This window comes from Scomber scombrus, chromosome 2 (assembly GCF_963691925.1).
Source record: "Scomber scombrus chromosome 2, fScoSco1.1, whole genome shotgun sequence".
NCBI lineage: Eukaryota > Metazoa > Chordata > Actinopteri > Scombriformes > Scombridae > Scomber > Scomber scombrus.
The window spans coordinates 36,683,361-36,709,449 of NC_084971.1; the positions used below are offsets into that span (position 1 = coordinate 36,683,361).

Below are 26,089 nucleotides of genomic sequence, written 5' to 3' on the forward strand. Positions count from 1 at the left end.
TGCAGAGACAAAAACATGAAGAATTACAATATCTGACACATGAAGTCTGAAATGACTTCTGTCTATTTCACTTTACACAACTCAGCTGTGGATCCATTAATATGAAGATAAAGTCCAGCATAGAGAGGCTGAGTGAATGTGGTCTGGACTCTGTGGAGGAGAGTCATGATTTCAGAGATGCTGTAGAAGGACAGAATACCTGCTCTGTGATCCAGGTACACTCCGACTCTGGAGGAAACAGGACCTGAGACGGGAGTAAAGATGTTGTCGAACCAAAATGTATAACTGTTGGTGCCACAATATAAAGCCCAAGATTCATCATTATATCCAAATCCAGATTCTCTCCAGTTTCCTCCTCTGCTGATATTCTCGTATGCGACTGCTACACCGACTCTCCCTCTCCTCTCCACCTCCCAGTAACAACGACCAGTCAGACTCTCTCTACTCAGCACCTGATAACATCCAGTAAATCTGTCTGTGTGACTAGAATAAGACTGTTGTTGTCTAGTCCATTTTACTTTTCTGTTCCCTTCAGATAATAACAACCGTGTGTTTGCTGTGTTTGGATCCAGAGTGATTTCATTTGAATATTGTAATAACTCAGCTCTGGTCTTGGGCTCTGGTTCTGGTTCTGGTTCTGACCGTGAAACCTTCACTTCAGTCCTTGTCAGTGAGATGTTTGTCCATTTGTCCCTCAGGATGTCCTGTAGTAGATCTCTGAGCTCTGACACAGCTGCTGTCACATCCTCAAAGTATCTGAGAGGACGGATATTGATGCTGGATGAGTCTGCAGGTTCACTGAGTTGTGACACTGAGGGGTAGTTGTGTAGAAACTGGTTGTGATCCTCTGTGTGTGAGAGCTGCTTCAGTTCAGAGTCTTTCCTCTTCAGCTCAGTGATCTCCTGCTGCAGCTTCTCCTGAAGCTCTTTGACTCCACTCACTTCAGTTTGCTGCTGGGATCTGATCTGCTGCTTCACATCAGAGCTTCTTTTCTGGAGGAGACGGATCAGCTGAGTGAAGATCTCCTCATTGTCCTCCACTGCTTTATCAGCAGAGAGACTGACGGCCTCCACCTCCTGTTGAAGCAGCTTCACATCTTTCTCTCTGTGCTGGATTCTCTGCTGGATGTTTAGTCGACTCACCTCGAGCTCTCTCCGCCTCTCAGTCCTTTCTGCTGCAGCTGAGACTGTGTCGTGGCCTTTATGATCCTCCACAGAGCAGAGATAACAGATACTCTGCTGATCTGTACGGCAGAACATCTTCATCACCTCATCATGACGAGAGCAGATGTTCTCCTGGAGCTTCTCTGAGGGCTCCACCAGCTTGTGTTTCTTTAATTTGGTTGATTCAAAGTGAGGCTGGAGGTGATTCTCACAGTAAGAGATCAGACACTGCAGACAGGACTTGGAGGCTTTCAGCTTCCTCCCAGTGCAGACATCACAGGCCACATCTTCAGGTCCAGCATAGCAGTGATCAGCAGGAGCAGCTTGGAGTCCAGTCTTCTTCAGCTGCTCCACTAAAGCTGCTAACATGGTGTTTTTCTTCAGGACAGGCCTCGGTGTGAAGGCCTCTCTGCACTGAGGGCAGCTGTAGATCCTCCTTTGATCCTCTCCATCCCAGTGTGATTTAATACAGCTCATACAGTAGCTGTGTCCACAGGTAGTAGTCACCGGATCCTTCAGTAGATCCAGACAGATCACACAGCTGATTGTTTCTCGGTCCAGCTGATCTTTCTGCTCCATTTCAGCTCTCAGAGGCAACGACTGTCTGAGCCGAAGCTGAAACAGGTTTGAACTGATTTGAAAAACATGTGATTCAGTAATAAATGCATCTGTTAAGTTTAATAAGTTTGAAATGGAGCTTGTTGTGTTTAAAGAACAGCAACGATTATCAGGACTGTGTTTCCTCATTTACATTAAAGTCTCAGTTAAAAGCTGCAACAGTTTTAATTTAGCTGTAAAATACTTGTTGGGATGTCAGAGTTTGGTGACGCCTCCATATTTCTCTAAGTCCTTAAAATCAGATCAGTTTCTGTTTATTGGTTAAAACAGCTGACTGACAGCAGAGAGTTATTACAGTAAAGGGTTATAAAATATACTGAATGTGGTAAATGTGTAATGTTTTAAAAGGCTTATAAATGGAATTTAAGTTCAGTATTTCCTTTTTATAGAACTTTAGAACCGGCACTGAAATATAGTTGTTTCTGTGGTTTATCTTCATGTGTACGAGCTTCACTGATAATCATATTGTTGAGTTATGTTAAACTAACTGTTGCAGCTAACGTTGCATTCGGATGAAAAGAGTCAGCGAGTTTTCTTCAGCCTTTCTTGGCATATTTATTTGTGAACTGCTGCAGACACATCAGTCTCACGGTCATACAGCTTCATCTCAATTACGGCAGATCAACTGGAACAAAACTAATGATGCATTTGCCTCTATAGCCTTCACATTAGCGCCTCCTTGTGGCATAAACATATACACAGTACAGAACACAAGAACAATACAGCATCACATCACATACAACTGAGGACATAATAAACATATCTTAACACATATTATTTTCCTTTGTTTGTAATTTTCTTTATTCCTGCTAATTTTACCGCAATTATTGAGAAAATCTTCTGTAAAATCCAACATTTTTTACCTCAATAATCACATAAAAACGTTTGATAAATGTGCTTAAATGCATATTTCACCAATGTAAGAACAATACGAGTCTTACATTTCAAACCACATTTCCTAAAGTTGGAAATGACAATCATTGACTAATTGACCTCATGTTGTCATCATTCATGTTTTCATATGTATAAAAATATAATAAACACAACTTTAATTATTCTTCAGTGTAGAAGAACAGATGTGAGTCTTTACTCTCATTCATTCATTTATTGTAACTGATGTTATTTTACCTCAGAATATTGTTATCTGCTCCAGCTGTTCAAACACTACAACCCCCATCATGCACTGCGGGCTCCTGAGCGCAGAGTGATGCGCTGACCGCACCTGACCTGCCGTGCAGAGAGATGCGCGAAGCTGCCGCAGGTTCGCGCGAAAAACACCGGAAATACAAAATAAAAGCACACAGTTCATCATCTGAATCCCAACAGAACAATTAGTGTATTTAACAAAGTGCAGAACTTCAACAGCCGGGTTCTCAGAGGAACCCAAAACCCAGTAGATAGATAGATAGATGGATGGATAGATAGATAGATAGATAGATAGATGGATAGATAGATAGATAGATAGATAGATAGATAGATAGATAGATGGATGGATGGATGGATGGATGGATGGATGGATGGATAGATAGATAGATGGATGGATGGATGGATGGATGGATGGATGGATGGATGGATGGATGGATGGATGGATGGATGGATGGATGGATGGATGGATGGATGGATGGATGGATGGATGGATGGATGGATGGATGGATAGATAGATAGATAGATAGTTAGATAGATGGATGGATGGATGGATGGATGGATGGATAGATAGATAGATAGATAGATAGATAGATAGATAGATAGATAGATAGATAGATAGATAGATAGATAGATAGATAGATGTAAACTTTATTGATCCCCTTGGGGAAATTTAGGGTCCAGCAGCTTAATACACAAATACATCAAAGAACAATATACTAAAACATTAAATACTAAATACTAAATACTAAAACGCTAAAATAAGAACAACAAGGTCTGAGGATGAGGCTGTGTATTAACATCACCTTTGTATCACTTTTCTTATCCCATGGTTCTAGATACAGGGATACATGTGACTGGTTCCTGTATCTAGAACCATGGTTCTTGATACTTGTATGACTGAGTTGAACCTGTGAACTGTAAATGTTCTGAAGAAGGTTCAATAATTAAAGCGCAAAGAAAATGCAGTTTTTGACCTTCTCTTGTTTATGATCATTTTCAGTGAATTAAAATATAATTTAAAGTCATTTAGAGAGTCAATGAAGCCAAAAACCGAGGTGAAGTTGGTTTAATATTCGGATATTCGACAGATATTCAAAATAAGGAACGGTCTCTTTTTTTCAATACCTCTCAACCATGTGACCTAGTGACTCCAAACCAATGCAGAATAGTTCTCCTATGGTACCAACCAGACACACTTTTTTTTTTTTTTTTTTTTTTACACCAATTGTATGCACACTCTATTTTATAAAAAGGTGTCCCTGATTATTCCCATATAGGAGAACTACTCTGCATTGGTTTGGAGTCACTAGGTCACATGGTTGAGAGGTATTGAAAAAGAGACCGTTCCTTATTTTGAATATATGTCGAATAACCGAATATCAAACCAACTTCACCTCGGTTAGCAGAAATACACCTGCAATACTTTTATTCACAGTTAAAACCGTTTGATGTTTTTTTTACACAAAACCCACATTTATTTTTCATATTTCCTGTATTGAGTTTTATTTAACAAACTGTTTATCTTTATATTTATGTGCTTGTAAAATAAAACACAATTAACACCAAAAAATATCAAATCAAATAAATATAAATCTGTGACAGTCAGTATTTTATTTTGGAAGTATGAACCGGACGTGGCAGTGTGTAATCTGTGCGTATTAACACTGACGGTGATCTCCGGGATTCCGTTAATCCAGATCTTCCTTCATCCCCGTCCTGGTTCTCCGGACTGTTTGTGCGCCGCGGAGCTGCTGCGGGTCTCTGCCGGGTGGGAGCGTCTCCCCGCCGGCTTGCAGGAGCAGCAGCAGTCGGTGTGGACGGTGCCGAAGTCTGTTGGCTGCAGGGGTTTGGACCGTGTGCGGGTCGGTTCTCTGCAGGGTTTGGACTGTGCAGAGGTCGGTTCTCTGCCGGTTCATTGTGGAGATTGGTTGTCTGCCGTTTCGGTGTGGATACCGGTTCTCTGCTGGGTTGGACCGTGCAGCGGTCGGTTCTCTGCGGGGTTTGGACCGTGTGGAGGTCGGTTCTCTGCAGGATTTGGACCGTGTGGTGCCTGGTTCTCTTCAGGATTTGGACCGTGCAGAGGTCGGTTCTCTGCAGGTTCGGTGTGGATACTGGTTCTCTGCAGGATTTGGACCGTGCAGAGGTCGGTTCTCTGCCTGTTTGGACGGTGTGGAGCCCGGTTCTCTGCTGGGTTCTCTGTGGATTTGGACTGTATGGGTGGTCGGTTCTCTCCGGGTCTGGATGCGGACTAACGGGAATAAACCGGGACTATAATCTCCAGATTTTCATTGAAACAGCAAACAGACGGCAGCAGGAGTCAGGGGAGGGGGAGGGGGGATTTCTGTCATTTCAGCTCCGTTTGCTGAATTACCTTTGAGTCCATTTAACAACATACATTTCATCTGAAGCTCTGGTTCTGAAAACATTCTTAAAACAACCGAAACATCCTTTGTTGGGTTAATGTGAGAAGTTTTATTGCAGCTCAGTGACTCAAACTTTAGAGACTTTACTGTCATTAATATTTTAGTGGTTAAAGGAACCTGCAGCTACAGTCCGCCTGTTTTATAAAGTGATGAAACAACTTTTTGCATTGATCAGTTCAAACATCTTCTGTGTCTTTTTAGGACAGTTTAGTTTCTTTTAATGAGGTTTGTTTAAATCAGCTCAATCAGAACACTTAAAGCTTGTGTCATTTATTTTTTGTAAAAGGGCGACAACTTTCTGTTTGGATCCTTCGAGTCTTAAATATATGATATATTTTAGTTCAGGTCCAAACTGAACATAATATAATATTTATTTTATTAGCCACAGATTCTCTGAACCGTCGTCTTTACAAGTGAAGTCAAAGTCAAAGTCGACTTTATTGTAAATTTCTTCACATGTTAAGACATACAAAGGTTTCTCACTATCCCACGGTGGAACAGATAAAGTGCACAGGCACAACAGATAAGACATTTACTAATATATAAAAAAAATAGATAGACAGTTAGATAAAATAAGATTTAAGAGTCTACTGTTTCAGTCATTAAAATTAAAACCTGAAGAAATAAATGTTATAAGACGTAAAACTGCTGAATAAAGGTTCTGTAGCACAAACTGGCTCTGATAATTATACATATATATATATATATATATATATATATATATATATTTATGTATATATAAACTTCAGCCTTATTGCGTCTTATTTAGTATTTTAACTGTGTCATTAGTTTGAAACCAGAAGTTAAACTGCTGAGTCTGAACGTCTAACATCAGCGAGCTAAACTGCAGGTTGGAATTATGGGAAGTGTAGTTGTATGTGTCACATGGACGACAGCTTCCTCCATCCGCATCAACAGACTGTGATGGACTCTGTCGGGACTGTTTCTATGTTTTCGTAGCAGTCGTTTGTTTTTCTGTCTTTGTGGAGTTTTAACGACATGTCGGATAAGACGGCTCCGCGCTGCCAGCTGAGGCTGGAGTGGATCCACGGCTACCGAGGCCACCAGTGCCGCAACAACCTGTACTACACGGCCGGGAAGGAGGTGGTGTACTTTGTGGCCGGAGTGGGCGTCGTCTACAACACCCGCGAACACACCCAGAAGTTCTACCTGGGCCACAACGATGACATCATCAGGTAAGAAGGGGCGGGGCTTAGTTTCATCGTTCTGTTCCTGTTCACGTTTATTTCAGTTATGAAGATAGAAACTAAACATGTCGTCATGGTTACCAGAAATAAAAACTAATGAAATAAAGTTATGTTCTGATATTAAAACCATCGTCTCTCCTTCACGTGAAACTAACTTTAGCTGATTTCAGAAGTTAACCCTCCTGTTGTCCTCAGGTCAAGGAGGGAGGGAGGAAAGGAGTAAGGAGGGAGGAAGGAAGGAAAGAAGGAAGGGAGGAAAGGAGTAAGGAGGGAGGGAGGAAAGAAGGAAAGGAGTAAGGAGGGAGGGAGGAAGGAATGAAAGGAGTAAGAAGGGAGGAAAAGAAGAAGGAAGTAAGGAGAGGAGGAAGGAAGGAAGGAAGTGAGGAAAGAAGTATGGAAAGAGGAGGGAGCAAAGAGAGGGAAGGAGGGGAAGAACGAAGGAAAAATGAAAGAAAGAGGAAGGAAGGAAGGAAAGAAGGAACATTTAAAGGAGATGGGGTCAAACTGTTAAACTCTTCAGCAGCTCGACACACTGATGACTCTCAGTGACCTTTGACCTCATGTTGGTGCCGTTGGCTTCCTGCAGCCGATGAGTCGACTCATTTTTATGTGGCTCACACAGTTTAATATTTCTGTAGTCGGCTGAAATAATCCCAGGAACAGAGAAACGATGTTCTCTGCTTCTAATCAACGCCGTCAAACACCTGAATCATCCTCTGATTATAATAATTAATGTCTCAATGCCAAATCATCATTTTATTTAGAAACTCTGATCGACTTAATCTTGCTCATGTCAATTAGTGGTGGTGTTCACTGTTGCCATGACAACAAAGGTTGCATATCTTTAATGATCATTTGAACCCAAACCATGATCTTTACAGAGTTGTAATGAAGCTAAACTAGACATTAACCACAGCGTCACACCTTAAAACATCATTATTTTCACTCCCTAAAGGAGGAAAAGATGGAAGGAAGGAAGGAAGGACGAGAAGGAAGGAAGGAAGGACAGATGGAAAGTCACACCTTAAAACATCATTATTTTATCTCCCTAAAGATCCTCATGTGTGAGGGCAGCAGTGTAAAATACTAAACTAAAGAAACTGTGAAAATACATAATTATTCATCAAGGGAGGAGATAATCGTTCATTCATCGTAATCCAGGTTAAAAGTTCAATTAGATTTAGATTTTTGCGGTAATTGCCCATCGCTAACTCAGGGTGACCTCGTATAAAACGGAGCTTGTTCTCAACCATCGTACTTCTGTGTAAGGCAGATGCTACTGAGCATGTGCAGGACTGTGATGCTGTTCAAGACAAAGTCAAATTTATTAATAAATCACATTAAATCTGCAGCAGTCGACCAAAGTGCTGAACAATCAAAAAACACAAAAGCAACACAGCAAAAAGACTAACAGACAAAACTGTCATACTGAGTTAAAGCCAACTCCTCCCGCCCACCTCTACAGTCAGCTGGTCAGCAGATCTGAGCGTCTGATGGTTCATGTGTTTATAAAGGATCAGAGATGTTGGAACTTATTTACTGATTTAAAGGCAAAGAGTAAAACTGCAGCTTCACGTCACTGATCTGATCCTTAAAGCAGCGACACTGCTGATAGAAAACATCTCAGTTCAGGAAACGTCTGATTAGGGCTACAGATGGGATGATGTAGATAAAGTCATATATCACAATGTTGTTTTTCCAATTACCTCGATATCAATATCACAGTAATACTGTAGGGATGACTGTCGGTGCTTTATGCAGCTAGAACAATCTCATAAGTTCAGAACATTACATCATTTCACTGTAACAGCCTTTAAAAGCAGGAAAAGACACTTCTGCCGTATCATGGTATTACGATATCCACATTCTGAGCCGATATGTCGTCTCATATCACGATAAAGATATAATATCCATATATTGCCCAAACCTACGTCTGAAATCAGGGTCCACTCAGCTGCTACACCGGCAGAAGAAGGGAGTCCGTTTCCATGGAAACAAAAGATGAACCTGTGACACACACACACACACACACACACACACACACACACACACACACACTCTGACAGATGTTCCAGATGTGCCTGCAGGTTTCTCTCTGACCCACTTCATTCAGTCTGAGGATCAAACTGACCACAAACACAAACTTTAGTTTCTTTTACAGCTGAGTTGAACATTTCAGTCCTCTGGGTTAGCTAACCCTAACCCTGACCCCTAACCCTGACCCCTAACCCTGAACCCTAACCCTAACCCCAGTCCTCAGGGTTAGCTAACCCTGACCCCTAACCCTCAGGTCTGTGTTTGTTTGTTCATGTGAGAAGCTGCAGAGACTCTGTGTGTCTGCATGAAGCAACAAATACAAAACCTCTAACTGTTCATCACAAACAGGCAGTGTGTGTGTGTGTGTGTGTGTGTGTGTGTGTCTCTGTGTGTGTGTTACTGTGTGTGTGTGTCTCTGTGTGTGTGTGTGTGTATGGGGGGGGGGGGGGTCTCCTGCAGCCTGATGGGAGCTGACAGCCGGAGAGAAAACGCTGACATCATTAAGCTGCTGTCAGTGTTTCCTCTGAAGCTAAAGACTGATGCAGTTTTATGTCAGTTTCCAGAAATGTCCAGAAATATTTCTGGTGATTGTTCTCAGTTTATCTCTGACATGTGTCTCTCTCTCCCCCCCCCCCTCCCCTTCAGCCTGGCGATCCATCCTGATAAGATCCAGGTGGCGACGGGTCAGGTGGGGAAGGATCCGTACATCTGTATCTGGGACACTTACGCCATGCAGACCGTCTCCATCCTGAGAGACGTCCACACGCACGGCGTCGCCTGTCTCGCCTTCGACTCGGACGGACAGGTAACATTATTTCCATAGACTGTATATAAGAAATGGACGTAACATCCGTGACGTCACCCATTGGTTTGTGGACTGCTGCTCGGAGGCCAATAGTATCGGATCTGAGCAGCGCCATCTTGAACATTTCCGGTGCATGCTGGGAAAAATGAAAACAGGGATTCTACTTATATGGGCATCAGGAGGAGCATGAGGCGCCCTCCTGAACCTGTGAACCAATCAACCTGTCAATCACCACGTAGCCACGCCCTAATGCATACCCTGCTTTATCGTCACATATAAAATCAGGGAGGCCAAAATGTCCCAAATGAACATCATACTGCATTGAAGAAGGCTTTAAACTAGCGATTGAGACCATAAACACATTTTGAAAACGTTTACTGAGGTTAGAAATCAAGTGAGAAGTTGGTGAATTCTCCATTGACTTGTATAGAGACGGAAGTCCTTTTGACACCAAAACGGTCGCCCCCTGGTGGCCTTTTGATAGAATGCAGTTTTAAGTTACTTCTGCGTTGGCATCGTTTCAGAGGACCAGAACTCCCCACCTGATTATTACAGCAGCTAAATGGACATTAAACGAAAGAAAAGCATCAATAAAAAGAATAAAGAACAGTAATATATAATATATATGACTCTTGAGGTTGTGAAGTTTTGATCCATAGAGGTTTTATATTTGTAAAACTTTCCTTGAGTGAAGAAAAGTGATTTATAAATGTGTGACATCATCACAACGTAAAGTCTGTGGGCCGATATAATTAATATCTTAACCATAATTAAAGTAATTCTGTGATTCTGAGGTTTTAATGTCGGAGTTCCTGCTCTGAACTTAATATTATTATTATATCTTCTACATTCTTCACATAAATTTATATTTAAATATAAATATACCTGTGAGACCTGCTGCTTCCTGATTGGTCGATAACAGTCTGTGTGTCTGTCTCTTAGCGGCTAGCCTCCGTCGGATTGGACGCCAAGAACACCGTCTGCGTCTGGGATTGGAGGAGAGGACGAGTCCTCGCCACGGCAACCGGACACTCAGACAGGGTACGACTCATCGGTCACAGCGTCGCCATGGCAACACTATTATTGTATAGTATTGATAAGGTTCAGTATTGATCGATGTTGGTTTTCCCGCAGATCTTCGACGTGGCGTGGGATATGTTCCAGGCCAGCCGATTGGTCAGCTGTGGCGTCAAACACATCAAGGTGAGGCAGGTGTGGGCGGGGCTTAGAGCAGCCAGCAGTAATAAAATACATCTGATGTATTAATAACTGATATTGATCTCTGATTGTGTGCTGTGTGCCAGTTCTGGACTATGTGTGGGAACGCTCTGACGCCAAAGCGAGGGATCTTCGGGAAGACGGGCGACCTGCAGACCATCCTGTGTGTCGCCACCGCCAAAGATGAGCTGACGTACTCCGGCGCTCTGAACGGAGACGTTTACGTGTGGAGAGGAATCACTCTGATCAGGACTGTACAGGCTGCACACGGGGTACATCATCTATACATCATCTATATATGATCAATATATAACCTATACATAATCTATATATACATGTTTATACATACACACTCATACGTATTGTATGAAGCAGGCTGAAGTGTCATGTGACCGTCTTATTTCAGGCGGGGATCTTCAGCATGCACGCCTGTGAGGAAGGATTCGCCACCGGAGGACGAGACGGCTGCATCCGACTCTGGGACGTGGACTTCAAACCCATCACCAAGATCGACCTGAGAGAGACGGAGCAGGGCTACAAAGGTCTGATCCACCAATCAGCTGAGAGATCATTTAATATAGTATAATGAATAATAGAATAAATCAGTATCAACAGGAGGAATGATTACAGAGGTTCATATGGAAACCTGACTGCTGGTTCCACTCACCACTAAGAAGAACCTTAAAGTGTTCCCTGTATGTTCTAGATGTGTTCTAGGTGTGTTGTAGACAGGCGGGGAGTCCCGGTCCTCTGAAATGAGGCCAAAGAGGAAGTAACTTAAAACTGCATTCTATCAAAAGGCCACCAGGAGGCGACCGTTTTGGTGTCAAAAGGACTTCCGTCTCTATACAAGTCAATGGAGAATTCACCAACTTCTCACTTGATTTCTAACCTCAGTAAACGTTTTCAAAATGTGTTTATGGTCTCAATCGCTAGTTTAAAGCCTTCTTCAATGCAGTATGATGTTCATTTGGGACATTTTGGCCTCCCTGATTTTATATGTGACGATAAAGCAGGGTATGCATTAGGGCGTGGCTACGTGGTGATTGACAGGTTGATTGGTTCACAGGTTCAGGAGGGCGCCTCATGCTCCTCCTGATGCCCATATAAGTAGAATCCCTGTTTTTATTTTTCCCAGCATGCACCTGAAATTTTCAAGATGGCGCTGCTCAGATCCGATACTATTGGCCTCCGAGCAGCAGTCCACAAACCAATGGGTGACGTCATGGATGTTACGTCCATTTCTTACATACAGTTTGTGGTTTTAAATGAGGTAACCTTTGAGCTGCTTTGTTTCAGGCCTGTCGATCCGCAGCGTGTGCTGGAAGGCCGACCGGATCCTTGCAGGAACCCAGGACAGCGAGATCTTTGAGGTGATGGTCCGGGACCGGGACAAACCCATTCTGCTGATGCAGGGTCACAGCGAGGGAGAGCTGTGGGCGCTGGACCTGCACCCCAAACAGCCGGTCGCCGTTACCGGGAGCGACGACCGCTCCGTCAGGTCAGTCTGAACCACCGTCACCTGAAGAACACCTGTCTGTCTCTCACCTGTCTCACCTGTCTGTCTCACCTGTCTGTCTCTCACCTGTCTGTCTCTCACCTGTCTGTCTCACCTGTCTGTGTCTCACCTGTCTGTGTCTCACCTGTCTGTGTCTCACCTGTCTGTCTCTCACCTGTCTGTCTCACCTGTCTGTGTCTCACCTGTCTGTCTCACCTGTCTGTCTCTCACCTGTCTGTCTCACCTGTCTGTGTCTCACCTGTCTGTCTCACCTGTCTGTCTCTCACCTGTCTGTCTCACCTGTCTCAGGCTGTGGAGTCTTCCTGACCACACTCTGCTGGCTCGCTGTAATATGGAGGAATCAGTTCGAAGTGTTTCCTTTAACAACGACGGCTCTCAGCTCGCTCTGGGAATGAAGGACGGATCCTTCACCGTGCTGCGAGTCAGGCATGAATAACATATTTTTATATATAATTATATTTATATAAACACACATACATATATATTAGTCATTAAGTTCAGTTTCCAGTGTGTCTTAACCAGGTGTGCATTTTGAAGGCGTCTGTTAATATTCAGTATGAACAAGAGGAACGTGGGTCAGAGATAATAAGTGTTGGTAAGATGATGAATTCATAAATCAGTTAAACTAGATTTAAAAGCAGCATCAGGTTTGTTAAAATGTACATTTAGTATTTTTGTTGGTTTTATATCATTTGAAATGACATTTGCACCATTTTTTACCAAAAGTAAGACTGAAAAAAAAAGCTCCTGAAAATGTCAAATGGTGTAACCACAAAATAATGATAAATATTACATATTTTATCACATACAGTGAAAGAAAGATAGATAGATAGATAGATAGAAAGGAGGAAGAACAGAAAGAAATAACACAAAGTTGGAGGAGGAGAGAAAGAAAGATAAGAAGGAAAAAGTAAGAAAGGACGAAGGAAAGAAACAAAGAAAGGAAGAAGAAAAGAAAGTTATTCATATGTTTATTTTTACATTTTAACCCTTTAAATTTAAACTAAACCACATGGACACTAAACATCACTGGCCCTTATATACTGTATGATAGTTATTTAGAGTAACTAACTAACAGAAGTATTTTATTGGAGCTTGAGGAGAAACATTTGACTCTCGGAGGATCATGACGTGACAGACTCTGTTCTTCAGGGACATGACGGAGGTTGTGCACATCAAGGACCGGAAGGAAGTGATCCACGAGCTGAAGTTCTCTCCGGACGGCGCCTTCCTGGCGGTGGGATCGAACGATGGGCTGGTGGACGTCTACGCCGTCGCCCAGCGCTACAAGAAGGTGGGCGAGTGCTGCCGCTCCGCCTCCTTCATCACACACCTGGACTGGTCTGTGGACAGCCGCTTCCTGCAGAGCAACGACGGCGCCGGCGAGCGGCTCTTCTACAGGATGCCCGGTAACTCAAACTCACTTTGATTAGCTTGTCATTAATGTCCCAGATGTGCCGATGTTGTACAGGATTTAATAAACAGATATACAATTCAAGTAAAACAAAAAAGGTGTTAAATACTGATGATCAGGCTAAGTAAATATCCAACACTGTTTGAGATAAGCTGAGACACTTATTTAGTTCTCAGTGCTGAACGTTGGGAAACTGTTACTGGTGCATCGTTACTTCCAACACGAGAAGTGGAGCAGACGTCAGTTCAGTCAGGTCATAAAAGAGCGAAGCCAGAAGAGATAAAGACCGTGTGAACAACAGTGATGCACAGTCCAACTCTTAAAACTAGCTTGTGGTATTTTGAAGAAAGTTCACAGTCTGCACGTTAAATAGAAACATTGTTTTTAAAGCAATATTTAAACCAAGATATGATGTTGATACTATTGTTAAAAGGGAATTTATACCGTTTCCAGCAATTGGTGTGTTCCTCTCTCTTCTCTAGATGTTTTGATTGGGACTCTATCAGAAATCTGTTGATATTTACTGGCCCCTCTTTAAATTACTTAATGCTGTCTGAGGTGTGACCATGTTAAGTTCACTCAGACCCTTTTAATTGAGGTCAATACATAAACACACCATTGTGAGAACTGAGGACCTGACTGTAACAGACTACTGCTCATTGCCACCTGTAATAAAAAAAATATATACATACATAAATATAAAAACACATGACCCTTCAATTGTCCAGTTGTAGGAAGAAAAAAACGTATTTGGGCTCATCATTGAATTCACATTTGACAAATTAAAAAAACCTTATGAAGGGAAGGTTTCAATAAAATACAGAAAATACCAGAACTGTGGATTTGCATGACTGTTTCTGGACTTGGGACTTCTCTGTCTCACAGATTATAAACTCTGTTCCTGCTTCATCTTTTAGTGTTTAGATCATCTGGATAAATCATTGAACTCTCTGACCTTTGACCTTTGACCTCCCCCTGTCTCCTGTAGCAGGGAAGCTGGTGTCTAAAGAGGAAGCGAAGGGGATCCACTGGATGACGTGGACCGGCGTCATCGGGCCGGAGGTGAACGGCATCTGGCCCAAATACTCCACCATCAGCAACGTGAACTCTGTCGACGCCAACTACAGCAGCGCCGTGCTGGTGACCGGCGACGACCTGGGCCTCGTCAAGCTGTTCCGGTTCCCCTGCCTCAAGAAAGGTCAGGAACCTTTTTAGTAACTATGGAACCTTTTTAGTACCTCAGGAACCTTTTTAATACCTCAGGAACATTTTTAATATCTCAGGAACCTCATCTGTGTTTGACCACAGAAACCAGGGTCTACATTTAGCTCGTGGGTCTTTGGGTCGGATCAGGAACTTTAGAGTTTAACCTTTGAGTTTTACAGTTTTTTAGATGTTGAATGTCTCAGTGAGCTCTAACTCTAACCCTGCACGTCTTTGTTCAAACAGGAGCCAAATTCAAGAAGTACATCGGTCACTCGGCCCATGTGACCAACGTCCGCTGGTCCAACGACCTGCAGTGGGTCGTCAGCACCGGCGGCGCCGATCACGCCGTGTTCCAGTGGAGGTTCCTGCCTGAAGGCGTCATGAACGGCGTCCTGGAGCCGCTCCTCCAAGGTACCGCTGGAGGAGGGTTAGGCTAACCCAACCAGCTGCTGGCCCACATCTCAGGCTTCATAGGAACCAGAATCACACCAAACCTCAACTAGAACTTTTCTTTCTTAAATAATTAAATCACTAAAGTCGGATGTGTTTTTTGCCTTTGAGCCACATTTGGCCCCAAACTAAATGTCATGAAACATCTGATGTGGTTCACTGCTCAGCCTTAATTCACTCTGAGTTAACTTTACATTATTAACATTAACATTAAATCAGCGTCAGTGAACACATCATGAAGCTGTACAGACGTTTATCAGAACTTATCCTTAGATTACCATCTGTACTCTACATGACTCCTAATTCATCATCAGTAAAGACTAACTCACCATTTGTTAATATTATATAAGATTTATTACATCTGTAAAACCTCAGCCAACATTTAAAACCTTCATAACATTTATGTTGTAATTCACCAACAAATGAAACTATTAATTGTTATCTGGGATATTTGATCCATTATATTTGATATAGAGCCATTTACATATAGATACTTATCCATTGTTTTCTATAATGATACAACTTTTTAACTATCATGTATCAATAAATGTCCTCTGGTTGTGTCTTCAGAGGGTTACGCCGACTCTAACAGCGGCGAGTCGGACTCAGACGTGTCCGACGTCCCGGAGCTCGACTCCGACATCGAACAGGAAGCTCAGACCAGCTACGAACGTCAGGTGACCAGGAAACAGTCACATGGTCTATATTACCTGTCTGTGTGTCTGTGTGTCTGACTCACCTGTCTGTGTCTGACTCACCTGTCTGTGTCTGACTCACCTGTCTGTGTGTCTGACTCACCTGTCTGTGTGTCTGACTCACCTGTCTGTGTCTGACTCACCTGTCTGTCTGACTCACCTGTCTGTGTGTCTGACTCACCTGTCTGTGTCCGCAGGTGTACAAGGAGGACCTGCCTCAGCTGAAGAAGAAGCTGATTGGTTCCCTGAAGAGGCAGAAAGCTCCGGAGGAGGGGCTTCGCCTGCAGTTTGTTCACGGGTGAAAAAAATGAACAATCAATAAAACCTTTAATAGCTCAGCTTACAATAACACAGTCTATAAGAACAGTATTAATATTGATCAGTATGCAGACGACACCCAACTGTTTGTTGTCAGATGTTCTTCCAGCTCAGAGCTAAACACAGATTCTCTTTATTTATCCAAAAGAGAGAGAAAGTGTTCCTTCAGGTTTCTGTCACACATAAGTTATACATTATGAATGATTCATTCATTCTCTTTGGCTTGATTTGATTGTTATTAAAAGGGGGGTAGGACTAGAAAAGTTCTTTACTTCATCCTGCACCCTTTTCCAACATTGAATGGTTATGATTTTGTTGTTAATCCAAAGTTTTCAGTCATTTCAACCTTATTTTTTTTCTGCCTATATATTTATTTTGTTACTGAAATTAAAGAACTTTAAGTTCAGTTTACTTCAGATCTTTACTGTCTGAAAGAAGGATTACCATACCAATAAAAACAATAAAACAAATGATGATAAAAAGATGTTAGACATGCTTAACCCTCCTGTTGTCCTCGGGTCAAGGAAGGAAAGGAGGAAGAAGGAAGGAAAGGAAAGGAAAGGAGGGAGGAAGGAAGGATGGAAGGGAGGAAGGAAGGAAGGAAAGGAAGAAGGAAGGAAGGAAGTGAGGAATAGTCAAAACAGACGGGGTCAATTTGACCCGGGAGGACGACACGAAGGTTAAACAGTTCCTTCAGTTTTCTGCACTACCAGCGACCTTTATTGTGGCGGTTCCCTCCTGTTTCCTGCAGGTACCGGGGTTATGACTGCCGTAACAACCTGTTCTACAGCCAGGCGGGGGAGGTGCTGTACCACGTCGCCGCCGTCGCCGTCGTTTACAACCGTCTGCAGCACAGTCAGCGGTTCTACCTCGGCCACGACGACGACATCCTCAGCCTCACAGTCCACCCGCTCAAAGACTTTGTGGCCTCCGCACAGGTAGGCCCCGGCCAATCGGAGCGCAGCAGGTAACCGTCGGGCTGGAGGAAGTGTTTCTGATTGGTTGTCTGTGTGTTCAGGTGGGCAGAGACCCAGCCATCCACGTCTGGGACATTCAGACTCTGAAGTGTCTGTCGCTGCTAAAAGGACATCACAGCAGAGGAGTGTGTGCGCTGGAGTTCACAGGTACTCTCACTGCACTGTTATCCCTGTACTAGCTTCAGCTAACCTGAAATGTCTCTGTGGATCAATAAATAAGCCTCTCTCTCTCTCTGTCTCTCTCTCTCTCTCTCTGTCTCTCTCTCTCTCTCTCTCTCTCTCTCTCTCTCTTTCTTTGTCTCTCTCTCTTCTGTCTCTCTCTCTCTCTCTCTGTCTCTCTCTCTCTCTCTTTCTTTCTCTCTCTCTCTCTCTCTCTCTCTCTCTCTCTCTCTCTCTCTGTCTCTCTCTCTGTCTCTCTGTCTCTCTCTCTCTCTGTCTCTCTCTCCCTCTCTCTCTCTCTCTCTCAGCTGATGGGAAGAGTTTGGTTTCTGTGGGAATCGATGAATTTCACTCCATCGTCATCTGGGACTGGAAGAAAGGAGAGAGACTCGCCAAAGCCAGGTAAACAAGAAAACTTGATGAATGTCACAAATGTTCTTAAATCACTTAGTCTTATATATTACTTTTGTTTGTTTAGATTAAATGATGATGAGAAACTCTTCCTCTAACTTTCTGTCCATCAGGGGTCATAAAGACAAGATCTTTGTGGTGAAGAGTAATCCGTTCAGGATGGACAAGCTGGTGACTGTGGGCATAAAGCACATCAAGTTCTGGCAGCACTCAGGTAGAAACACCTCTATAATAAACCCTATATAACCATGTGATTATTCTCCTGTTTAACCCGTTACTTCCTGTTCAGGTCAAATATAACAGCTGCAAAAACACCACAAATGTCTTTGTCTTAAGGAGCTTTTCCACTACACAGTTCCAGCACGACTCGGCTCGCCTCGGTACGGTTCCAGGAACCTTTTCCATTACAAAAAAGTACCTACTCAACGTGGGCGGGGTTGGCATAGCAACGACTCCATGAAACTACTGTGACTTCGTTTTATACGCGACACAAACACATAAACAATGGAGGACATGGAGGCAGTGGTGTACTTACTGCTGTATGAGGCTTTCTGTCTCACACAAAGCAAGAACATTGAGCCGTATGGCTGTAACTATGGTTGTAACGCTGCTGCCGGTATTTTAAAATGCCGGGTTTGATTCTTGTGTGGGACGGTTCATGACGCTTCCAGCGACAACTCTTCTGACCAATCAGCGGCCGGCAGTGTGTCGACGTCACATTTAGTATCGGCTCGGCTCGCTTGGAACCAGAGCAGGTACTTAAAAAGTACCAGGTACTTTCCCTAGTGGAAACGCAAAAAGAACCGAGGCGAGTCGTGCTGGAACTGTGTAGTGGAAAAGCACTATTACACTCTCTCTGCTCTCTGAAACATTAATCAGGGTTTAATCACATTTATTGATCAGTCAGATCGAACAGTGTGTGAGGGTTAAATGTTTTATTAATCTTTATTAACTATAAAACCAAAGAAATTATGCCAAGATTATAAAGTTATATCACATTTCTGCAGATAATGTGTGTTTATCTCTGCTCTGTCTCTCCTCGTCCACCAGGTGGCGGTCTCACCTTCAAACGGGGGATTTTCGGGAACCTGGGGAAGCAGGAGTCGATGATGTCGGCGAGCTACGGCCGGTCGGAGGATCTGGTCTTCTCTGGAGCCACGAACGGAGACGTCTACATCTGGAGAGACACGACGCTCATCAAGACCATCAAAGCCCACGACGGCCCGGTGTTCGCCATGTGCTCCCTGGACAAGGTAAGACCCGGACCCGGTCTGAGGATCCAGTCAATGACCCGGTCTGAGGATCCGGTCAATGACCCGGTCTGAGGATCCGGTCAATGACCCGGTCTGAGGATCCGGTCAATGACCCGGTCTGAGGACCCGGTCAATGACCCGGTCTGAGGACCCGGTCAATGAGCCGGTCTGAGGACCCGGTCCATCTAGACATGGACCCGGTCTGAGGACCCGGTCCATCTAGACATGGACCCGGTCTGAGGATCCAGTCAATGACCCGGTCTGAGGACCCAGTCAATGAGCCGGTCTGAGGACCCGGTCCATCTAGACATGGACCCGGTCTGAGGATCCAGTCAATGACCCGGTCTGAGGATCCAGTCAATGACCCGGTCTGAGGATCCAGTCAATGACCCGGTCTGAGGACCCAGTCAATGACCCAGTCTGAGGACCCGGTCCATCTAGACATGGACCCGGTCTGAGGATCCAGTCAATGACCCGGTCTGAGGACCCAGTCAATGACCCGGTCTGAGGACCCAGTCAGTGACCCGGTCTGAGGACCCAGTCTGAGGATCCAGTCAATGACCCGGTCTGAGGATCCAGTCATTGACCCGGTCTGAGGACCCAGTCCATCAGTACACTTCAGCATCATGATAAACAGAGAGAGGAGATACTAAACTACAGCAGAGAAAATAAGAGAAACCTTTAATTTAGTTTTAACTTTGATTTAACCTTCGTGTCGTCCTCCCGGGTCAAACTGACCCGTCTGTGTTGACTGACCTGAACCAGAAGTTGGAGGCTTTGCCAGCAGCAGTGTGAGCAACGGTGAAGCAGATCAGTGTAGAGTCATATTTAAAGGGACCAGCCGTGTGACTTCATGTCCTGCATGAACTAACGCTTTGCTTCAGTTAATGAGGACTTATGTAACATCTCACTGTTGAATACATCTGATCCCAATAAACCAGATGTGATGTAAATGTGTTAAATGTGTTAATGTGTAAATGTGTTAATGTGGAGTGAAAGGTACATTTATTCACTGCCGATGGGAACGCCTCTAAATCCAGATGTTCCTCATGAATTTAAACTAAAGAAGGAAAATAAGAAAATGAAAGTTTAATGTTTGTTACAAGTTAAACACAACAGAGCCGAGTCTATAAGTCTGGCTGGTTCCCTAACACCTAAACTTATGTTTATTATAAAGGGAAAATATCCTACTGTTAGGAAGATATGGAATTATTTAAAAGGGGAGAAAGAGGCTTTAACCCTCCTGTTGTCCTTTAGTCAGGGAAGGAAGGAAGGAAGGAAAGGAGGGAGGAAGAAAGGAAAGAAGGACAAAGGAAGGAAGGAAGGAAGGGAGGGAGAAAGAAGGAAAGGAGGGAGGAAGATAGGGAGGAAGGAAGGATGGAAGGGAGGAAGAAAGGAAGGAAAGGAGGGAGAAAGGGAGGAAAGAAGGACAGAAGGAAGTAAGAAAGGGGGATGGAGGAAGGAAAGAAGGAAGGGAGGAAAGAGAGACCTGTTCCTCGTTAGTATTTAAACTTCATGGTTAAAGTTTTGTGTTTCTCGTGTTTCTCGTGATGCGTTCGCTGTCCAGGGCTTCGTGACGGGGGGGAAGGACGGCATCGTGGAGCTTTGGGACGACATGTTCGAACGCTGTCTGAAGACGTACGCCATAAAGAGAGCCGCTCTGTCCCCGACCTCCAAAGGTACCGATCACACCTTCTTCTTCTTCTTCTGCATGTTTTAATGCTGCGGTGTCTGATCAGCTGTTCCTCACCAGGACTGCTGCTGGAGGACAACCCGTCCATCAGAGCCATCACTCTGGGTCACGGTCACATCCTGCTAGGCACGAAGAACGGAGAAATCCTGGAGATCGATAAGAGCGGCCCGATGACGCTGCTGGTTCAGGTCAGACAGAAACACTGTTACGTTTATTACGAGAGGAGAGAGGAAGAGGAGGAGAGGAGAGAGGAATGAGAGAGAGGAAGGAGAGATGAGAGAGAGGAGAGAGAGAGGAAAGAGGAGGAGAGAGGAAGAGGAGGAGAGAGAGAGGAAGGAGAGGAGAGAGAGAGGAAGAGGAGGAGAGAGAGGAAGAGGAGGAGTAGGAGAGATGAGAGAGAGGAGAGAGAGAGGAAGGAGAGGAGAGAGAGAGGAAGAAGAGGAGGAGAGAGAGGAAGAGAGAGGAAGAGCAGAGAGGAAGGAGAGGAGAGAGAGGAGGAAGAGGAGGAGAGAGAGGAAGAGGAGGAGAGAGAGATGAGAGAGAGGAGAGAGAGAGGAAGGAGAGGAGAGAGAGAGGAAGAGGAGGAGAGAGAGGAAGAGGAGGAGAGAGAGAGGAAGGAGAGGAGAGAGAGAGGAAGAGGAGGGAGGAGAGAGGAAGAGGAGGAGAGAGAGGAAGAGGAGGAGAGAGAGAGAAGAGAGAGAGGAAGGAGATGAGAGAGGAAGGAGAGGAGAGAGAGATGAGAGAGAGGAGAGAGAGGAAGAGGAGGAGAGAGAGGAAGAGGAGGAGAGAGAGAGGAAGGAGAGGAGAGAGGAAGGAGAGGAGAGGAGAGAGGAGAGAGAGAGCAGAGAGAGCAGGACGGAGGAAGAGAGAGGAAGGAGAGGAGAGAGAGGAAGGAGGATGAGAGAGAGGAAGGAGAGAGAGAGGAAGGTGGTTTTCTGTTAGTAAAACCACAAATATTAAACACAGGTGGGAAAAAACCTATTGTGTGATTGTGTCTCCGTCTCCTCGTCTCCATAGCAACAGCAGGTTTCAAACCTATTATTTATAGACACAGTTACCGTCAGCTTTGTACAATGACAATAAAGGATATTTTATTCTATTTGATTAATCACAATGTGTGTGATTACATTTTCTCCTAAAAACGCCTCATATTACATATTATATGTGTGTATATATTATATATATATATATACGCGGTCGCCCATAAAGTTGGAATAATTTAGTTTTCTGACACATTCCTCTTTTTATTTTCTATTTCTACTCATCAATAATCACCTTTGATCACGATATAATGAGATTAATCAATACAATTTTGATAATATAAACAATTTATCTATCAAGAATAAATCACATGGTCACAATCATTTCATGGAAAGGGGTAAAAAATATTTTATTCTAACCGCTGCGTGTTGCGTTCAGGGACACATGGAGGGGGAGGTTTGGGGACTGCAGGTGAATGCTAACCGCTGCGTGGTTGCATTCAGGGACACATGGAGGGGGAGGTTTGGGGTCTGCAGATGAATGCTACCGCTGCGTGTTGCGTTCAGGGACACATGAAGGGGAGGTTTTGGGGTCTGCAGATGAATGCTAACCGCTGCGTGTTGCGTTCAGGGACACCATGGAGGGGGAGGTTTGGGGTCTGCAGATGAATGCTAACCGCTGCGTGTCACATGGAGGGGGAGGTTTGGGGACTACAGGTGAATGCTAACCGCTGCGTGTTGCGTTCAGGGACACATGGAGGGGAAGGTTTGGGGTCTGCAGGTGAATGCTAACGCTGCGTGTTGCGTTCAGGGACACATGGAGGGGGAGGTTTGGGGACTACAGGTGAATGCTAACCGCTGCGTGTTGCGTTCAGGGACACATGGAGGGGGAGGTTTGGGGACTGGCGGCTCACCCTCAGCTTCCTGTCTGCGCCACCGTCAGCGACGACAAGACTCTGAGGATCTGGGAGCTGTCGGCCAATCACCGCATGGTCGCCGTCAGGAAGCTGAAGAAAGGTGGGAAATAAAATGACTCATCAGATATAAAATATAATGTTTAAAATATAACGACTCATCGTATTTACCTGTTTATTATATTATATATTATATATCACCTGTTTTATGTTTAATATGAGACTGTGTGTGTGTGTGTAACCTGTGTCTGTGTTACCTGTGTGTTTGTGTGTGTATATGTCTGTGTGTGTGTGTGTGTGTGTGTGTCTCTCTGTGTGTGTGTGTGTGTGTGCAGGTGGCCGCTGCTGCTCCTTCTCCCCTGACGGTAAGGCTCTGGCCGTCGGCCTGAACGACGGCAGTTTCCTCGTCGTGAACGCCGACACGTTGGAGGACATGGTGACGTTCCACCACCGCCGCGAGCTCATCTCCGACATCCGCTTCTCCCAAGGTACCTGAACTCACCACGCAGGTGTGCCTCGGGTGTGACGGTGAGGTGTGATACAGGTGTGTGTGTGTGTGTTGCAGATCTGGGGAAGTACCTGGCCGTGGCGTCTCACGACTCCTTCGTCGACATCTACAACGTTCTGACCAGTAAGCGGGTCGGCATCTGTAAAGGAGCCGGCAGCTACATCACCCACATCGACTGGGACAACCGAGGTGCTGCTACGCTAACCGTTAGCCACACAGGCCGTTGTGTTAGCACATAATTAACGTACCAGATGCTAATGTTACTAAGAACCCGATGCTGAAAAATGAAGCTAACGTGCTCACATGAAGCCGGCTCCAAAAGACCCAGAAGAGCAACAAACAGTTCAGCTCAGTTTTAAAATTAATTTTAATCCAAACTAAACGTTACCTTAAATGTCAGCGGGTCATACTAATATCAGCATGTTAGCATGATAATATTAGCACGTTAGCATGATAATATTAGCACGTTAGCATGATAATATGACAGGTGAGTGTCTCTGTTTGCTCTGCAGGTAAACTGCTGCAGGTGAACACCGGAGCCAAAGAGCAGCTGTTCTTCGAGGCTCCGCGAGGACGCAAGCAGAACATCAGCGTAGCCGAGGTCGGTAATTAAATCATTACTGTTGCCGTCAACATGTTGCTGTCAACACGTTGCCTTCAACATGTTGCTGTCAACACGTTGCCTTCAACACGTTGCCTTCAACACGTTGCCGTCAACACGTTGCTGTCTGTTGCAGTTTGAGAAGCTGGACTGGGCGAGCTGGACGTCGGTCCTCGGTCCGACCTGTGAGGGAATATGGCCGACGCTGAGCTTCGTTAACGCCACCTCGCTCACCAAAGATCGGAAACTTCTCGCCAGCGGAGACGACTTCGGATTCCTAAAACTGTTCAGCTTCCCGTCGCGGGTGAGACGCCGTCCGCTCCGAGCGATCTCACACAGACTAGCTTCACATTATTACTCACTCCTCCTCTTCCTCTTCTTCTTCAGGGCCAGTTTGCGAAGTTTAAGAAGTACGTGGGTCACAGCACCAACGTGACCAACGTGCGCTGGTCCAACGACGACTCCACGCTGCTGTCGGTGGGCGGCGCCGACACAGCGCTGATGATCTGGAGCCGAGAGCCGCAGGGTCACAAAGAGAGCAAAGCTGTGGACAGCGAGGAGTCGGACGACGACACCGAGGAGGACGGAGGTCTGATGGACGACTCATTTCATCATTTCATCTTCATATTACATATTTTATCCTCCTAGAGAGAAAGAAAGAAAGAAAGATAAATGATCCACATTTAGTAAAATCTGATTTTCTGATGAACCTGAATAACACAACGACTTCTAATACCCCTTTTCCACCGAGCTGGAGCCAGTGCTGGTTCGGAGCCAGAGCCTGACTAAGCACCGGTTCTTTGCTTTTCCACCACCAAAGCTCCAGCCCCGAGCCTCAGAACGGGAGCCAGAGCGAGCACCAACTCTTTGCTGGTCTAAAGCAAGAACCCATTATGTCAGCGGGCTGGGGGCGGGGCTAACGTTTATTAGCAGGCTAGGCGTTATACAGTGACGTAAACGCGTGGCTCCTTGCCGGTGGAAAAGCAACAGGTTCGTAAGACGTGCTCGGGTTAGCCCCAACTGAGCACCGGCTCCAGCTCAATGGAAAAGGGGTATAAACAACTGTCCTGCTTTCATTCACTGAGTCGTGTTTTGGTGTTTTTAGGGTACGACAGCGACGTGGCTCGGGAGAAGGCCGTAGACTACATCACTAAGATCTACTCAGCCAGCATCAGGAACATGTCAGGAACCAAACCTCACCTACAGCACAAAGAGCTTCCTGTGGAGGAGAGGTACCTTCATCATCATCATCATCATCATCATCATCACACACACACACATATATACAGATATAGACACACACACACACACACACACACACACACACAGCCCTCAGTCTGCTCTGTTTGATCCGATCTCTCCGTCAGACCTCCGGTGAGCCGAGCAACACCGGTGCCCGACAAGCTGCTGAAGAACAACGTGACCAAGAAGAAAAAAGCGGTGGAGGTCAGTGCGTCTCGTTAGCATCCGTGGCTAACCTGTCGTAGCTTAGTTACTATACAGGTCACATGACGTTAATCAGCTGATGTGTTTCAGGAACTCGTGTTGGAGCACGTTTTCGGGTACCGAGGCTTCGACTGCCGGAACAACCTGCATTACCTCAACGACGGCGCTGACATCATCTTCCACACCGCGGCTGCCGTGGTCATCCAGAGTCTGTCCTCCGGTGGGTCCAACACGCCAGGGCGCCATATTTAAAATGTGGGTTAATTCTGACATCACACTTCCTGTTTCCTGTCGCCCACAGGAACTCAGAGTTTCTACCTGGAGCACACGGACGACATCCTGTGTCTGACCGTCAATCAGCACCCGAAATACCAAAACATCATCGCCACGGGACAAATCGGTGAGTCCACTCAACACCAAGCACCAAGCTCCCCCTACCTGCAGCGCCCCCTACCTGCAGCTCCCCATACCTGCAGCGCCCCCTACCTGCAGCGCCCCCTACCTGCAGCTCCCCATACCTGCAGCGCCCCCTACCTGCAGCACCCCCTACCTGCAGCTCCCCATACCTGCAGCGCCCCCTACCTGCAGCTCCCCCTACCTGCAGAACCCCCTACCTGCAGCTCCCCCTACCTGCAGCTCCCCCTACCTGCAGAACCCCTACCTGCAGCGCCCCGTACCTGCAGAACCCCTTACCTGCAGCGCCCCCTACCTGCAGCTCCTCCTACCTGCAGCGCCCCCTACCTGCAGAACCCCCTACCTGCAGCACCCCCTACCTGCAGCGCCCCCTACCTGCAGCTCCCCCTACCTGCAGCGCCCCCTACCTGCAGCGCCCCCTACCTGCACATTGACACTTTTCAGCTCTCACAGTAAAAACAAAAACTATAAATTCAGCATTTTTGTGAACATTCGTGCAGCATGTTTGAGGTC

The 26,089-nt window shown here is 45.3% G+C and overlaps 2 protein-coding genes across 4 annotated transcripts in view; one reads left to right on the top strand and one right to left on the bottom strand.

The window, feature by feature from the left end:
* Positions 1-62: 62 nt before the first annotated feature.
* On the bottom strand, positions 63-1,742 carry LOC133999515 (tripartite motif-containing protein 16-like). Its single transcript, XM_062438720.1, has one exon. The coding sequence runs from the start codon at positions 1,740-1,742 to the stop codon at positions 63-65; it is 1,680 nt and encodes a 559-aa protein (XP_062294704.1).
* Positions 1,743-6,349: 4,607 nt separating this feature from the next.
* LOC133999120 (echinoderm microtubule-associated protein-like 6) overlaps positions 6,350-26,089 on the top strand; it is a 35,765-nt gene continuing 16,025 nt past the window's right edge. For all 3 annotated transcript variants that reach the window (XM_062438304.1, XM_062438288.1, XM_062438296.1), the window contains exons 1-30: positions 6,350-6,546; positions 9,241-9,400; positions 10,343-10,441; positions 10,535-10,603; positions 10,705-10,890; positions 11,025-11,160; positions 11,918-12,119; positions 12,426-12,563; positions 13,290-13,546; positions 14,540-14,749; positions 15,001-15,168; positions 15,778-15,884; positions 16,100-16,200; positions 16,972-17,158; positions 17,239-17,344; positions 17,665-17,758; positions 17,881-17,981; positions 18,818-19,020; positions 20,588-20,699; positions 20,774-20,901; positions 22,569-22,710; positions 22,943-23,095; positions 23,173-23,304; positions 23,628-23,716; positions 23,853-24,020; positions 24,104-24,305; positions 24,822-24,948; positions 25,084-25,162; positions 25,253-25,382; positions 25,464-25,562. In XM_062438304.1, the coding sequence (XP_062294288.1) occupies positions 6,350-6,546; positions 9,241-9,400; positions 10,343-10,441; positions 10,535-10,603; positions 10,705-10,890; positions 11,025-11,160; positions 11,918-12,119; positions 12,426-12,563; positions 13,290-13,546; positions 14,540-14,749; positions 15,001-15,168; positions 15,778-15,884; positions 16,100-16,200; positions 16,972-17,158; positions 17,239-17,344; positions 17,665-17,758; positions 17,881-17,981; positions 18,818-19,020; positions 20,588-20,699; positions 20,774-20,901; positions 22,569-22,710; positions 22,943-23,095; positions 23,173-23,304; positions 23,628-23,716; positions 23,853-24,020; positions 24,104-24,305; positions 24,822-24,948; positions 25,084-25,162; positions 25,253-25,382; positions 25,464-25,562 (4,282 nt within the window). The remainder of the gene's footprint in view (positions 6,547-9,240; positions 9,401-10,342; positions 10,442-10,534; positions 10,604-10,704; positions 10,891-11,024; positions 11,161-11,917; positions 12,120-12,425; positions 12,564-13,289; positions 13,547-14,539; positions 14,750-15,000; positions 15,169-15,777; positions 15,885-16,099; positions 16,201-16,971; positions 17,159-17,238; positions 17,345-17,664; positions 17,759-17,880; positions 17,982-18,817; positions 19,021-20,587; positions 20,700-20,773; positions 20,902-22,568; positions 22,711-22,942; positions 23,096-23,172; positions 23,305-23,627; positions 23,717-23,852; positions 24,021-24,103; positions 24,306-24,821; positions 24,949-25,083; positions 25,163-25,252; positions 25,383-25,463; positions 25,563-26,089) is intronic.

Excerpts from the sequence above, each read along its gene's own strand:
- LOC133999515 (XM_062438720.1), bottom strand. The coding sequence starts at position 1,742 with ATGGAGCAGAAAGATCAGCTGGACCGAGAAACAATCAGCTGTGTGATC.